Below are 15,859 nucleotides of genomic sequence, written 5' to 3' on the forward strand. Positions count from 1 at the left end.
TAGAATTATCAAGAAAAGTAAGCTTTAGGCTATAAGCATTACTGTTCCTGGGCACTGTACTAAATCCTGAGGATACAAGTAACAAGCAAAAACGAAAGTCTTTGCCCTCAAGGATCTTGTAGTCTAAAGGTTAAGACAAAAACAAAAGGGATCTAAAAAGCAGAGGAGTGGGATGGGAGGAAGATACCCATGCAAGGGCATGGTGTTGAAGTCCAGAAGTAAACAGAGCCAGGAGGGAAATAAAAGTTTATTGGCCTAAAATCTTCCCCAAAAGAGAGGCCCTGGGGAAGAACTTAATCTTTGGAAAATGGGTTTGACATAGTGGAATGCTATTCCAGGGTAGAAAGACTGCAGTGGTGGATGGATGTTCTTGGGTTAGGAGACCCCAAGGATCTGATGGAAGTTCTGGAGTGAGGCAGCAGCTGACGCACAGAGTAGGGGAATCACATGCACCTGCTCACCTTCTCCTTTGAGTTCACCCCAAGACACTCATCTTGGCTCTTTTTTTCTTTCTCTACTTTTTCAATTGGCGATTTCACTTTAGGAAAATCACTTTGGCACTAAGTGAAGAATGAGATGGAATGGAGAGAGATGATAGAGGGAGACTTATTTGAAAGGCTTTTGAAATAGTGGAGAGTGATGAGATCCAGAACTAGATACGATTACTGTGTCAGTGGGCAAAAAAGGAGAAATTCAAGGAATGTTAGCAGAGTTATAAGTGATAAGATTTGGCAATTGATTGAATAAGTGGTGTAGAGAGTGAAAAGTTAAGACTATATCACATGGTGGGCACAGGTGAATAGAAGGATATCGAAACCCACAACATTAATAGGGATGTTCAGAAGAGGGGCCTGGATTTTGGGAAAAGATAATTAACTCTGTTTTAGATGTATTAAGTTTCAGATGCTTCTAGGACATCCAGTTCAAAATTCTTAGCAGGTCTAGAGCTCAGAAGAGAGAGTAGAACCCTTTTTCAGTCACTCCTGGTGATCCAAATGAAAATGGCTGTTTCCCAAGATTAGGTCTTAGTCCCTTTTCCCTTTATCCCCACTTCATTTGGTGATCTTATCAGTACCTGTGGATATCATTTCTATGCAGATGATTCTCAGATCTTTTCCTCTCTCCTATCCAGATTCTTATCTCCAGTTGCCTATTGAATATCTCAAACTAGTTGTCCCATAAAGATTTTAAACTTAACATGCCCAAAACTTAAAACTCATTATCTTTTACCCTAGACCAGTGATGGCAAACCTTCTAGAGGGGTGGGCGATGTGAGAAATGTCCTCAGGTGTGCATGGAGAGGGGGAGGGGAGCAGCCCAGCTCCATGTCCCTCTGGCTTTCTAGTAACAAACTCTGGCGAACTCTATGCTGCAGCAATGGCTCTGAGTGTACCCCCTGGCATGCTTCCCATAGATTTGCTACCACAGTCCTAGACCTTCCCTTCTTCATTACTTTCCTATTAGTGTTAAGGGGGCCACCCTCCTTCTAGTCACCCATATTCTTAACTTAAGTTGTTATCTTTGACTCCTCTCTCTCAAGCCCCCTCCCTCCACATTTAATCAGTTACCAAATCTCATCAATTTTATTTTCATAAAATCTCTTCCATGGGTCCCCTTCTCTCTTCTGACACTGCCATCTCCCTAGTTGCCTCACACTTGTGCTATCACAATGACTTTCTGATTGCTTTCTCTGCCTCAAGTCTATGCCCAGTCCAGTGCATCTTCTATTCAGGTGCCAAAATGACCTCCTGTTTTTTTGTTGTTTTTTTTTTAGGCAGTCGGGGTTAAGTGACTTGCCCAGGGTCACACAGCTGGGAAGTGTCTGAGGCCAGATTTTGAACCTAGGACCTCCTGTCTCTAGGTCTAGTTCTCAATCCACTGAGCTACCCAGCTACCCCCTAAAACGATCTTCTTAAGTACAGTTATCACCATAGCAGAGCCCTATTTAATAAAATCCAGGGGCTCCCTGTTACTTTCAGAATAAAGTATAAATTCCTCTGTCTTTTAAAGTCACAGCTTGTCCTTATATCCTCTGTAATCCAGTCACTGACCTCCTAGCTCTTCTCATGAGATAGTATCTCCTGACTTTATACATTTTTACTAACTGTCCCCTGCGAAACCATTTGTGTTATAAACTTGTAATAATTTAAATTGGTCATAGACATTAACCACTGGAAGTAAAGTACCTTTTGTTAGTATCATAGGGATAGTTTAAATCCTGCCAGAATATACTTGAGTCATTGATTTCAACTTCTTTCAGCTTTGTTCATCTAAAGCTAGTGATGCTAGTGAGTAGCCAATTGGATTCATTTACATTTCATCTCAGATACTTATATGTAATCTGATGAAATACTGAAGCTATGAAATAATCAGCAGATAGACAGTCTTTGTGGTAGAGTGAATGTTTAATAGAAAATTAGGGGACCTGGGTTCTAATTCTGCCTGCCTTTAGCAAAATCATGTGATCTTGAAGAGATTATTTAACTTTTCTGGGCCTCAGTTACCTCATCTCCAAAAATGAAGGCAATTGATTAGATGATCTTTAGGATCCCTTCCACCTCTAAAATTCTTTGAACAAAGTAGCATAATTACTATATACTTTTAGATTAAGTTCTGAAGAAAATCAAGAGTTGATAAGATGAGGGTTTTTTTTTTTAATTTGTCAGAATTTGGTTTTGGACATTTAATTCAGAAGATGCTTTGATAGGACACACAGTAAATTATGTTGATTTATTTCACTGTAACTTTAAATTCTTTTTAAAAATAATTTTTAAAAATTAAAAAATTTTTAATGAAAAAATGGTGTCATTAGAACATGTAAAAATGTTCAAAAGAGGGCGTGCGGAAGTTCCAAAAGGAACACAAACAAATAAATTGGGTAGTGGTGTTACTACTGTTAAATTCAATATATACCTTGTGAAATAAGTTGTATCTAATAGATATTCTTATGTAAGCCTCCTTTTCTTTTAAATGGAATGTCTGTATTTGTTGGTGATTGGCAAATTTATAAAAGAAAAGAAAAAAATTTTGCAAATTTAAACAATGTATAAATGTCATATTATGTTTCCACTTACTTTTTCCCTCAGATGTTTTGAGTGTTCATTGGTTAGTTTTTTGTTTCTTTTAATTAAATCTAACTTTATACTTTTTTATAACAGAGAAAAAAGACGGGCTAAGAAAGACCTTGAAGAAAAGAGTTCAGAGAAACAGGAGAAAAAATGTGTGACATTCCAATCTGAGGATTCCATTATTAATCACAATGATTTCAAAAAAGTTGTGAAACAAGAGGTAGAGGAAAGCTACTGTCAAACTTTAGTAATTCACAAGAACATGGAACTCAGTGCCTTTTTATTATTTGGATTAATCTTATATATTTACCAAAATTATAAATTGACAAGCTCTCAAGTAAATTAGTATATAATAAGGTGCATATTATCAGATGGATGCTGCTTAGAGTTGGGTTGTCCTTAAGTGCTTTAAGCTGGACAGAAGGGATTTGGAAGAGAGCAGCCTCAGGATTTCTAATGTTCAAATTGAATAGTCTATGTTTAACATGGACATATACCAATATATGTCAAAATATACCACTTGAAAATATCGTTAACCCTAAGTATTCCTAAAGTATGTATACTATCCCCGACTTTATAATGAATTGATAATGCTACATTGTACTATTTGGATAATGAACTCAATGGAAATAGATAATAACTTTATGCAGTATGACACCTAAATGATGTTAAATAACCCACATTTTACACCAACTAAACATTCATTTTGGGTTTATTTAGGATCAGCAAGAGCAACCCGTTCCTCAGCCTACTGATTGTTTTGTAATTCCTTTGGGTATGTATCTTTGTGATTTATAAGTTTTCTCTAAATTTAAAGATTAGATCAACATTTTTAGGGATAGTTTATATAACCACAAGAGTTAGATTAACTAGATTTTTTACAGTATCATCTCTAATAGCAAGATAAGTATTCATAAATATAAACATGCTTTATCCAGTGAAAGTCTTCTCTAGAGAACAATCATCAGATCTGGTATTTGAGGATTGAAGTAAATGACATGGGTAAGTAGGTAGGGTCACTCACATTAATAAAATATTCAGTTTAGTGAATTTATAGCAGTTCTGTATAGTTGGTTTTTTTTTAATAATTTTTTTTAATTTTAAACCCTTAACTTCTGTGTATTGACATATAGGTGGAAGAGTGGTAAGGGTAGGCAATGGGGGTCAAGTGACTTGCCCAGGGTCACACAGCTGGGAAGTGTCTGAGGCCAGATTTGAACCTAGGACCTCCGGTCTCTAGGCCTGGCTCTCAATCCACTGAACTACCCAGCTGCCCCTTGTATAGTTTTTTGTATAGGAGTTGGATCAGAAAAAAGAACATAGTACCTACACTCAGAAAACTAATTTAGCTGAAATTGCTGCCTAAATGTAGTGTGTATATTAAGTTGTAAGTGAATCCATATCCTTGATCTCCTCCTCTCCTCTAAATATGTAATATGTTATTTGAAGAGCTCATCTGTTTTCAGTGAATTCCAACATCCCAAATGTGATTCTCAAGCCCATATTTCCCATTCTGTCTACTCATCATAGCTTCAACCTTTCACCTTCAATTTCTCACTAAACATTTACATTTTAAGATCTTGATACCATTCATAATTTCCTCTAAACTTACTACTAACAATTTTCCTTGTTATCCAAACTAGAAACCTTCAGTCCTTTGTCCCAACTTTCTGTGACTTCTGAATCCAACCCTGGCCACACAGGTTCAGACAGACCATACTGATTCTTACCAGTATCGGGTTTTGTTGTTCATTTATTTGAAAATGTTCTGTTTCCTGTCCAAACTTTCTTATCCTTCCTGGTCCAGTTCACATCTCATTTTCCTACTTCATTTATGAATCCCCCTTTGACTATCTCTGTCATCAGTCCGGTCTTCTCTGAGCTTTTTATTTTTAAACAATGTAATACTTAATTATCTATTATCTACTTTTTTCTTCTGTTTACTGTTTCCTATTCTTGCCTCAAACTTGATTGATTATAACCAGCCTGAATCAAGGCCTCTAATTTCTCCTATGAAATCTGTGCATGCAGTAGGCAGTGAATAAATTGGTTGGTTGCTTAGATTTCAGTTGTTTTTCCTTGTATTTCAGAATCACTAGGAGAGGATATTTCTACTTCAGCTGGATTACATTTTATGGCCTCTGTTAAAAAGAAGGTGGTAGAAAATCAAGATGCAAGTACAAACACAGACCCAGGTAAAACACCACTCTGGCCTTTTTATTGGTTCTTTTGAGGCTGTCTATTGTGATTGAAAGAAGCCTGGAATTTTAAGTATTTGTGACCGGGTTTGAATCTCACCACTCATGCTTCACTAGCTCTAATAACAGGAAGGTTATTTTACCTCTGTAAAAACTATGTTTTCTGATCTATAAGATGAGAATAATAATATGTGTACTACGTATTACATGGGGTGTTTTGAGGAAAGGGCTTTATAAATCTGAAATAGCCCAATAAATGAGTTTCATTGTTGCTTTTTATGCTACTTAAGGGCTAAGCATAAAGCATTCTTTAGGCTTTATAGTTGAGGTGGTTTTAAAAGAGGCTCTTTTAATTATCTTAATGTAGATTACCTATGGTCAGTTTTTGGTTCCAGATTAACTTCCTCTCCTTTCTTCCTGAATGACTATACAGGAAGTTTAATATGAATTTAAGTAAAACATAATAGAAAAGATATAGCTCCCTGCATCATGCATTATATAATGCATTCCAATCCAAACATAGATTATATTTAAATTTTGGATTCTCTGTCCCAGTTTCTCTTATTAACATATAAAAATGCGTTAGGCAAGGATTGAAAGTACTAAGGCCAGGGTTAGTAAAGTCAAGTTGGAGGTGTCTCTGGATAGGAAGTATCTAAAAATGATTGCATTACAATAATAATAAAGGCATTTCTGTAAACCTTTAAGGTTTACAAAGTACTTAATCAATCTCTCGTTTGAGCCTCACAACAACTCTGGGAGGTAGGTTCTTTTGTTATATCCATTTTATAGATAAGGAAACCGAGGCAGAAATTAAGTGACTTGCCTAGCATCATATAGTTGGTATCTAAGGCTGGACTTGAACCCAGGTCTTCTTGACTCCAAATTTGTTGATTTATTTTTTATTTTTTATTTTTTTTTTAAATTTTAAACCCTTAACTTCTGTGTATTGACTTATAGGTGGAAGAGTGGTAAGGGTAGGCAATAGGGGTCAAGTGACTTGCCCAGGGTCACACAGCTGGGAAGTGTCCGAGGCCGGATTTGAACCTAGGACCTCCGGTCTCTAGGCCTGGCTCTCAATCCACTGAGCTACCCAGCTGCCCCCAAATTTGTTAATTTTTGATGATGGAATCTGTGTGTGAAGAGATTTTCAGCAGTCCATTAAATGTCCAAACTAATTTCTAAGAAAACTTTTTTATTTCTGTAAACTAGCCTACTCTGTAAGTAATTTACGTTTATTCAACACATTTTTTTGTTACTTTGAAAAGTTGATATGTTAGTTGCTGGGAATAAAAGTGAAACATTCCTTGCCCTCAAAGAATTTCACTGGGAGGATGCAATTTATATAAAGCAATATATTCCATGATAGTTTGAGTAGAATTGGTAGTTGAAAAACAAATGCCATCACTAAGTAGTAAGCAGTTCCATGTTAAATTGCATTCAAGTGCATAATTGATTTGGAGAAGTATATTTTTTTCATTAAGTTCCTAATTCACTCCAAAATAAGGAAGTTAATAAAACATTATCTTTTTAATATGATCAGACTCAATAAATCATTTCTGCTACATGAGGGTAGAGTTTTTCTTTCCTTTTGATAATTTTGTTATTTTTTTTAACCCTTACCTTCTATCTTAAGAATCAATAAATATCAGTTTTAAGATAGTTGGGATTAAGTGATTTGTGCAGGATCACACACAAATAGAAATATCCAGTGAGCCACCTAGCCATCTCATTCCATGTTATCTTAAAAGGCCTATCAGTAACAAAACAACAGTTAAGTAATTGAAAAGAATAGCTAAATTGATGTTATGCAAACAAACTCAGTATGAAATTTTAAAAATGTTTTTATATGACTGCTATGTATCATGCTAATATAATCTACTACTTATCATACTACTATATAGATTTTTTTAAAATGCAGCCATATTCCCATGATTCAAGTGGAAAGTGTTCAAAATGACAATGATGTGTTATTAAAAACTAGATTCCTAGGAAATAAAATTAGAACAATGGGCCAAAATACACAGCCAGTATGTCTGGTAGCAACATATTGTACATTCTTCTAGGCAGGGATTATCTCTTAAGAAAGAGACATTTTTCACTGTAACTATTTTCACTGTAACTATTTTACTTAGGGGGGGATAAAAGGTAGATACATCTTTAAAAGATGCTTTTTATTAACATTTTTGAAGTAATATTTTATATCATTGACATTTTTTCATCTTCCTTAGAGTCATTGGAAGAGGAATGGTTTTTATTCAGTCTAATTTAAAAGAATATCCTTTGAGATAATATAATTTCATAAAAATTGCTTTAGAATAGAATTCTATTTGTATTTCAACCACTGCTCCTTCCTACATTTTTCAAAATATATGTATCTGAGTTGCTTGCCACTGTACTACCTTCAGAAAGTTCATGTTTTGGATATACTTCCTTAAATTCTTACTGCTTTTGGACTAATTCTTATTTTCTTGATTTCACTCACCTCTAGTACAAGAATATTTGAATGTTCCTCAGATGTTGGCCCCTGATGTATATTTAAATCTCAGATTTCCTTGTGAAACATCAAATATATCTGTGCCACCAGATCCTACATCTAATGTGGTTTGTATTTACTTAAAATACTTTTAATAAATTGTATTATACATTATGGCATATTGTATAACACAATCAGATACATTGTATTCATGAAAGCTAAAAAGTTTTGTCATCTTAATAGTTTTGGTCAATATATTTAGAGAGTCGAGCACCAATTAATCTAGGTTTATCATTAGAAAAAAATAGAATCTAAGGCTTGCTTTCCAACCAGATTGCAAACTGGAACCATTTATCATTTACTACCTCAAGTGAGTCTTACTAGTGCTGGATACAAAATAGGTTCATATTGTCTCGCTCATGACTAGTTCAGCTTAAATGGATTCAGTTATTGTCTCTGCATGATGATGCCTATACTTAGATTTGTAGTTCTAATTTCTCTATACTTAATATTTTAATGTTGTATCCTCTAGAGCAGTGATGGGCAAACTATGGCCCATGGGCCAGATGCAGCCCCCTGAAATGTTCTATCCAGTTACATGACATTATTCCTAATTTGACAAATACAATGAGTAGGATACAATACAATGAAACTTTGAAAGAGTTGCCTTAGAAACAGACTGATAGATGAGCACGTCCTTTCCTTTGGCCCCCTCTTTAAAAAGTTTGCCCATCACTGCTCTAGAGGAATATAAGCTTATTGAGGGCAAAAATTGTATTTTTTTTAAATTAAATGTTTTAAAATTACCATGCATTTATTTTTTCTTTTTACTTTCTCCCAACCCAACTGGGGGGGGGGGTGAGAAAAAAATAAAACTATTATAATCAAATGTATATTTATATATTATATTATAATCAAATATATTTTATATATTATAATCAAAAACCAAGTAAAACATATTTCTGTATTGTCAATGCATGTCTTGTTATGCATCTTGAATACATCACTTCTCTTTCAGGAGACAAATAGTATCCTTCATCATTGGTCCTCTAGATAGTTGGTCTTTGCATTGATGAGCTCATAAGCCTTTCAAAGTTACTCATTTTTAAAATTTTGTTACTGTATAAATTGTTCTCTAGGGTCTTATTTTGTATAAATCTTTCCAGATTTTTTGAAACTTTCTCTTTTGTTGATCTTTAACACACAGTTTTCTTGTTTATTTTTGTGGCTATTAAGCTAGTATAATATCTTATATGTGAAAGGTTTTCAATAAATGTTTGTTGAATCTGATTATCCTTATAACAGTCCTTCATAGAAAACTCTAAATTTAATTTGTCAATTTTTTGCAACTTCAGGTTGGACACAATTATATAAATGTGATAGACATTGAAGCTAGTGATCTTCTTCAGGAATTGCCTGATAGAGAAGAGATTACAGATGATATTGTTAACAAACAGGAAAGTGATAACCTGGAAATTCCATCTTCTGCAAATCTGCACTACATGGCAGCTTCTGTTACCAATGCAATTCCTCCTGACCACTTTCTGAGTAAAGGTAATAACCTTCCTTTTACTTTTTTTAAGCAGTGAAATTTTGAAGGAAAAAAATAAGTTAATATTGTATTTTCTGTTTTCAGTTATCATTTTTTTTTTCAAAGATCCTCCATCTCAATTTCTTTCCTAAAGTCCCTCTTGGTTGTTTTACCCTTGAATTTTTTTTTCATTTTAATGTGTAATTGTTTTTATTTTCTTTCTTACTTTACACAGAATTTCCAAATTTCTTCATATTCTTTTTTTTTAAACCTTACTTTCCATCTTAGAATCAATACTGAGTACTGGTTCTAAGGCAGAAAAGTGACAAGGACTAGACAGTGGGGCTAAATGACTTACCTAGGGTCACACAGCTAGGATATGTTTGAGGCCAAATTTAAACCCCAAACCTCTCATCTCTGGGCCTGGTTCTCAATCCACTGACCCACTTAGCTTCCCCATATTCTTCTTATACTCTCAATGATAAACATATTTCCCTCTTCAGTGAGCTACAAACTTTGTGATAGAAGAGCCAGAGAGAAATGAGGAGCCTGGTTAAATTTGCTGTTAAGAGTGAAGAGGGAGAAAGTTGTATGGTTCAGATAGAAAGGCTACCTGTGAATTATTCATATGATATAGAGAAACAGTAAGGACAGAAAATTTCTTGTTTATTCTATAAAGGAAGATAAAGTGAAGAAAGAAATTCTGCCAAAGTGTATATAGGGTGGTAGTTTTAATTGTAGAAAATTCACAGACATATAACTAACCAGTACCTAGTATACTGATGTTAGTAAATTATCTTTTCTGATATTAGATAGGTAGTTCATTTATATAAATGATTACCAAAGTGTTAAATTCCATGCAAATCAGCCCAAGAGGGATGAGAAAGCTCTTCAGAATAAAATTCTGAAGGGACAGTTTTGATGAGGAAGAAAAAGGGGGAGTTGTGTGAAGAGAGTAATAATGCAGGTACACAGGGTACCTCCCAACCAGTTAGATTAAACAGAAGCAAATAGACTTCTAGGTTAAGATGGCTATAGAGTAGAAGCAGGATATTTACCTCTCCTAACCAACCTATACATGATACTTCAAAAGGACACAAAAATGAAATCCAAATGATTGAAGGGACCTCACAATAGGGCACAGCATTGAAGGTACATGGGATTTGGACATTTCCACGCTATAAGGGGGTGAAATAGCTCCAAATAAAACGCAAGCTGATCAACCCTCCCCCACCCCACCTACAGTGCCAGTACCAGCACACAAGAGTTAGAGCATGGGGCATCCACAGAGTTCTTGGCAGCTAACTTGGACTACCAGGGGCTTGCTCCTGAGAGTAGCAAGACTTAAGACCCCAAGAGGCTAAAGAACGCGGATTTTGGGCATGGACCTTGAGTGCAGACTTAGAGCAGTGGGGTAAAAGACAGTGGAAGCAACAGGTGCTGAGACTTGTAAAGGAGCCTTGGGCTAAGGAGCAAGTATGGGGCAATATCTGGGGTCTTAGCAGCTGACTGGGACCACCAAGAGGTTTGACCCTGAGAACAGCTAGATTTGAGACCCCAGGAGCCTAAAGAGCATAGACCTTGGGCATGAGGATACAGCTGAGAGGGGCAACACTGAGCTGTGGCCTCAGGCAAAAACTGCTCCACAGCTCTATACACAGAGAGCCTGCCTGCCTCACCCAGACTTCTGACTAAGAAGGAAAAACCAACATAATAATGGCAAGCAATGTCCAAGAACTAACCAAGAGAAAGAACAAGAGGAAAGCATTAATACTTGATAACTTTTACATGGAAAAAATCCAGACAACAGAGCAGACAGCAGTGGAGGACAAACAAGTAAACACATCCAAACCTTCCCAAAAAAATGAAAATTGGTCACAAGCTCTTGAAGAGTTCAATACTATTATAAGAAGGAGAGGAAGAGAGCATTAATAGGAAATACTTAAACCTTAGTCTCAGTGGATTTAATCTTGAGGGGGAAGAGTAGGTAGATCCATTGGGATATTGAATTCTATCTTACCCTATAGAGAAAGTCAGAAGGGATAAACCAAGGAGGGGCATGGTGGGGAGTTCAAAAAGGGAGGGGAAGAGAGTTGGGAGGGGATTCATTAGGCCTTAAAAAATAATAAGAGGGGAACAAAAAGGGAGGGGGTAGAAACTAAGGAAGGGAATAAAGGGGACTGATTTTAAAAAGCACTGGTTTAAAAGGAAATAGCATAAGAAGAAGGGGTAGGACAAGGAGAAGGAATCAAAATGTCTGGGAATACACAGTTGATAATTGTAACTCTGAATGTGAATGTGATGAACTCGCCCATAAAACAGAAGCAAATAGCAGAGTAGATTAGAAACCCAAATCCTACCATATGTTGTCTACAAGAAACACACACGAGACAGGCAGACATACATAGAGTAAAAATAAAAGGCTGGAGCAAAATCTGTTTGACTTCAACTGAGAAAAAGAAGGCAGGAGTTGCAATCATGATTTCTGACAAAGCCAAAGTAAAAATAGATCTGATTAAAAGAGATAGGGAAGGTAATTACATACTGATAAAAGGCAGAATAAACAATGAAGAAATGGCAGTACTCAACATGTATGCACCAAATGGTAGAGCATCCACATTTCTAAAGGAGAAACTGGCAGAGCTCAAGGAGGAAATAGATAGTAAAACTATACTAGTGGGAGATCTAAATCTTCCTCTATCAGATCCAGATAAATCAAAGCAAAAAATAAATAAGAAAGAGATAAGAGGTGAATGAAATCCTAGAAAAATTACAGTTAATGGATATGTGGAGAAAAATAAATAGGGACAAAAAGGAATGCACCTTTTCAGCTGCACATGGTACATTCACAAAGATTAACTATGTACTAGGGCATAGAAACATGGTAAACAAATGCAAGAGAGCAGAAATAATAAATGTAACCTTTTCAGATCATAATGCAATAAAAATAATAATTAGTAAAGGCGCATGAATAGGCAAATCAAAAATTCATTGGAAATTAAATAATATGATTCTCCAAAATCAGTTAGTTAAAGAACAAATCACAGAAACAATAATTTCATAGAAGAGAATGACAATGATGAGACATCCTACTAAAATCTGTGAGATACAGCTACAGCAGTACTCGGGGAAATTTATATCCTTGAGTGCATATATTAACAAATTAGGGAGGGCAAAGATCAATGAACTGGGTATGGAAATCAAAAAACTAGAAAGCAAACAAATTAAAAATCCCCAGTTAAATACTAAATTAGAGATTATAAAAATTGAAGGACAAATTAATAAAATTGAAAGTAAAAGAACTATTGTATTAATAAATAAGACTAGAAGCTGGTACTTTGAAAAAAACAAATAAAAATAACAAAGTACTGGTCAATCTAATTAAAAAAGGAAAGAAGAAAACTAAATCATCAAAGATGAAGAGGAAATCAAGGCAATCATTAAAAACTATTTTGCGCAATTACATGGCAATAAATATAGCAATCTAGGTGACATGGATGAATATTTACAAAAATATAAATTGCGTAGATTAACAGTAGAAGAAATAGAATACTTAAATAATCCCATATCAGAAAAAGAAATTGAATAAGCCATCAAAGAACTCCTTAAGAAAAAAGTCCTCAGGACCAGATGGATTCACAAGTGAATTCTATCAAACCTTCAAAAAAAAACTAATCCCAATACTATACAAACTATTTGACATAATAAGCAAAGAAGGGTTTCTGCCAAATTCCTTTTATGATACAAATATGGTACTGATCCCAAAGCCAAGTAGATCAAAGAGAGAGAAAGAAAACTACAGATCAATCTCCTTAAAGAACATAGATGTAAAAATCTTAAACAGAATACTAGCAAGAAGACTCCAGCAAGTGATCACAAGGGTTATTCATTATGATCAGGTGGGATTTATACCAGGAATGCAAGGATGGTTCAACATTAGGAAAACCATTCACATAATTGACCTATCAACAAGGAAACCAACAAAATCACATGATTTTCTCAATAGATGCTATAAAAGCCTCTGACAAAATACAACACCCATTCCTATTGAAAACACTAAAAAGTATAGGAATAGTCTTAGGGTAAGTGATGTCAGCAAGACTGTCTTCGATAAACTCAAAGAGCCCAGCTTTTGGGACAAAAATTCACTATTTGACAAAAACTGCTGGGAAAATTGGAAAACAATATGGGAGAGATTAGGTCTAGATCAACATTTCACACCCTATACCAATTCCAAGTATTTAGTGGTTCTTTTTGTTCTTCTCTGTGACTTTTTTTTTTACCTCATCAACTTCTCATCACAGGTTAGGATTTCATTTTCTTTCTTCAGATCTTTCTTTGTTTTCACTTTGAAGCTTTTCTTTTGTTTTTCTGAATCATGGGGGTTTGGGAAAGGAAAGGAACCCAACCTCCACTTTGACCTAAAGAAGTAGTTGGAAATGATCAGACTAGAAACTGTAGTCTTCTATTATTTATCTATAAAAGAAACAAGGACAATATGCTTTAACTGTAACAAGATAAAATATGTATTTATCCTAAATTTAGGACCTATTTTATATTGTCTTCCTTTACCAAGTTGTAGTTAGAATGTCCTTTTGGTTTTGCCTTGATACTTTGCATCACTTCCACCTAATTCTTGCCATATCTTTGTATTGGCCAGTTTATTATCTTATTAAACCACAAGTTAGCCATTTTTCATTGGTTAAAGTAGGCAAAGATTTCTGTCCAGGTTTTTTTCCCTTGCTATTATAAATATTGTTATGAATGTTTTTGCATAGATGGGTCTATTATTCTTGACAAAAGCCTAAATAAACAAACTTAAAAGCAGTCATTGATAGGTTAAACATATGAATATTATGTTAATTTTATCATATAATTCCATTTTGCTTTACAAAATGGTCAAACTAATTTACAGCTCCATCAGCAGTCAATTAGCATGTCTTTCTCTCCACATTCTCATTACTATTTCATCTCATGTCCTTTATCATCTTTTTCTGTATATATTTTAGAGTTTCAAGGTTGTTTTAATTTCCATTTCTCTTGATTATTTGTAGTTTTTAACATGCTCCCAAGGCATTGTTAGTTTGTTTTTCCTTTAAAGAACTGGTTGTTTTTATTCTTTGACCAAAATAGTTTTTGAAAGCCAAAACTAGATATCAAAGTGTAATCATTTCATGAAAAAAACCAGAAATAAAACAGTAATTTTTGCTATGGTTTTTAGACTCTTATTTTGCCATAAATTCAAATTGCCCTAGATTTTGAACATCAGAGTAATCACAATGTAGTGTTCTGTTTATACCACAAAAACAGAGTTAGATCTTTCAAGTCAAAAGATAGAAATGTAATTTTTGAGTGTTCAAGAGAGAAACCAATTTGGAATTCACCATTGCCCTCTTTTGTATTTATTATTCCAGGAATATCAGTATTCATAATTTTCTTAAGTCTAATTCTAAATTTTGTTTATTTTAATATTAAAGATCTGCCCAAAGTACAAGTTCAGGTCCAAGAATCTACTGTAAAATCAGATGGCTTAGAAGACTATTTAACCTGGAAACAATGCCAGGATTTCAGCACTACACCTTATACAGTACCATCGAAAAAAAGTCTTGATATAGAGCACCTTAATACTAAACTTCTGGAAATAGATGAAAAACTACTTGTCCTGCAGGATATTGCAGCTACTGTAGAGGAAGATTTTAGCAAAACTAAGTTGGTATGCCCACCCTGTGCCGTAAGTATCATTTTTTCCTTTGTCTTTGTCTTGTGAAACAGTTGATATTAGATTTTTGATGTGATATATTTGTCATCTTTATCAAAATAGTGTGGTGTTGTAGATATCTTGGGTTTTCAGCAAAAAATGTTCCTCCTATTATACAAATTGTAAAGCCAGAATCTAGTTATGTCCCAAAGGTCCTTTGTGTGCCTAATTTTGTTATCACTTTTGGATTTTAAAGGTTCATTCTTTGAAGGGTTAACATTTTATTTGAAATTTCTTGGAGTTTATCTTAACTTATATTTAATGTTAAATAACCAAGCACATACTTCTTCATTCAACCTTTAAAGAAGAAATTCTTTAAAAAGTTTTATTAAAAGACAATCACAAAATAAGCATGTAAAAGTTATGCCACTTGGTTTTTGAAAGGGATTTAATTCGCAGGCATGTGAGTATATAATAGATAGTATACTTGTGTTTATAAAGGTCAGAGATCCTGAAACTATGTAAAAGGATGTCTGGAAGTGTGACTTTAAAGAAAACAGACTGTCATTTTATTGATCATATTAGAATAGATACAGCTAAGTGAGTTTTCTTTCTATGTAAGTCATACAATCCAATGATACTGTAGCCATGGGCACCAACACATTTTTGCAACTCCTCTTTTTTTTTCTTTCTTTCTTTTTTTTTTTTTAAATTTAAACCCTTACCTTCTGTCTTGGAGCCAATAGGCTCCAAGGCAGAAGAGTGGGAAGGGTAGGCAATGGGGGTCAAGTAACTTGCCCAGGGTCACACAGCTGGGAAGTGTCTGAGCTCAGATTTGAACCTGGGAACTCCCGTCTCTAGGCCTGGCTCTCAATCCACTGAGCTACC

At 34.7% G+C, this 15,859-nt stretch overlaps 1 protein-coding gene across 1 annotated transcript in view; it reads left to right on the forward strand.

Annotated features, from left to right (window-relative positions):
- Positions 1-15,859, forward strand: part of CPLANE1 (ciliogenesis and planar polarity effector 1) — a 118,504-nt gene that overhangs the window by 73,142 nt on the left and 29,503 nt on the right. Inside the window, exons 36-41 of the mRNA XM_044681409.1 lie at positions 3,159-3,288; positions 3,789-3,843; positions 5,159-5,263; positions 7,758-7,870; positions 9,098-9,296; positions 14,751-15,004. Coding sequence (XP_044537344.1) covers positions 3,159-3,288; positions 3,789-3,843; positions 5,159-5,263; positions 7,758-7,870; positions 9,098-9,296; positions 14,751-15,004 — 856 coding nt within the window. The remainder of the gene's footprint in view (positions 1-3,158; positions 3,289-3,788; positions 3,844-5,158; positions 5,264-7,757; positions 7,871-9,097; positions 9,297-14,750; positions 15,005-15,859) is intronic.

This window comes from Gracilinanus agilis, chromosome 1 (assembly GCF_016433145.1).
Source record: "Gracilinanus agilis isolate LMUSP501 chromosome 1, AgileGrace, whole genome shotgun sequence".
Lineage (NCBI taxonomy): Eukaryota > Metazoa > Chordata > Mammalia > Didelphimorphia > Didelphidae > Gracilinanus > Gracilinanus agilis.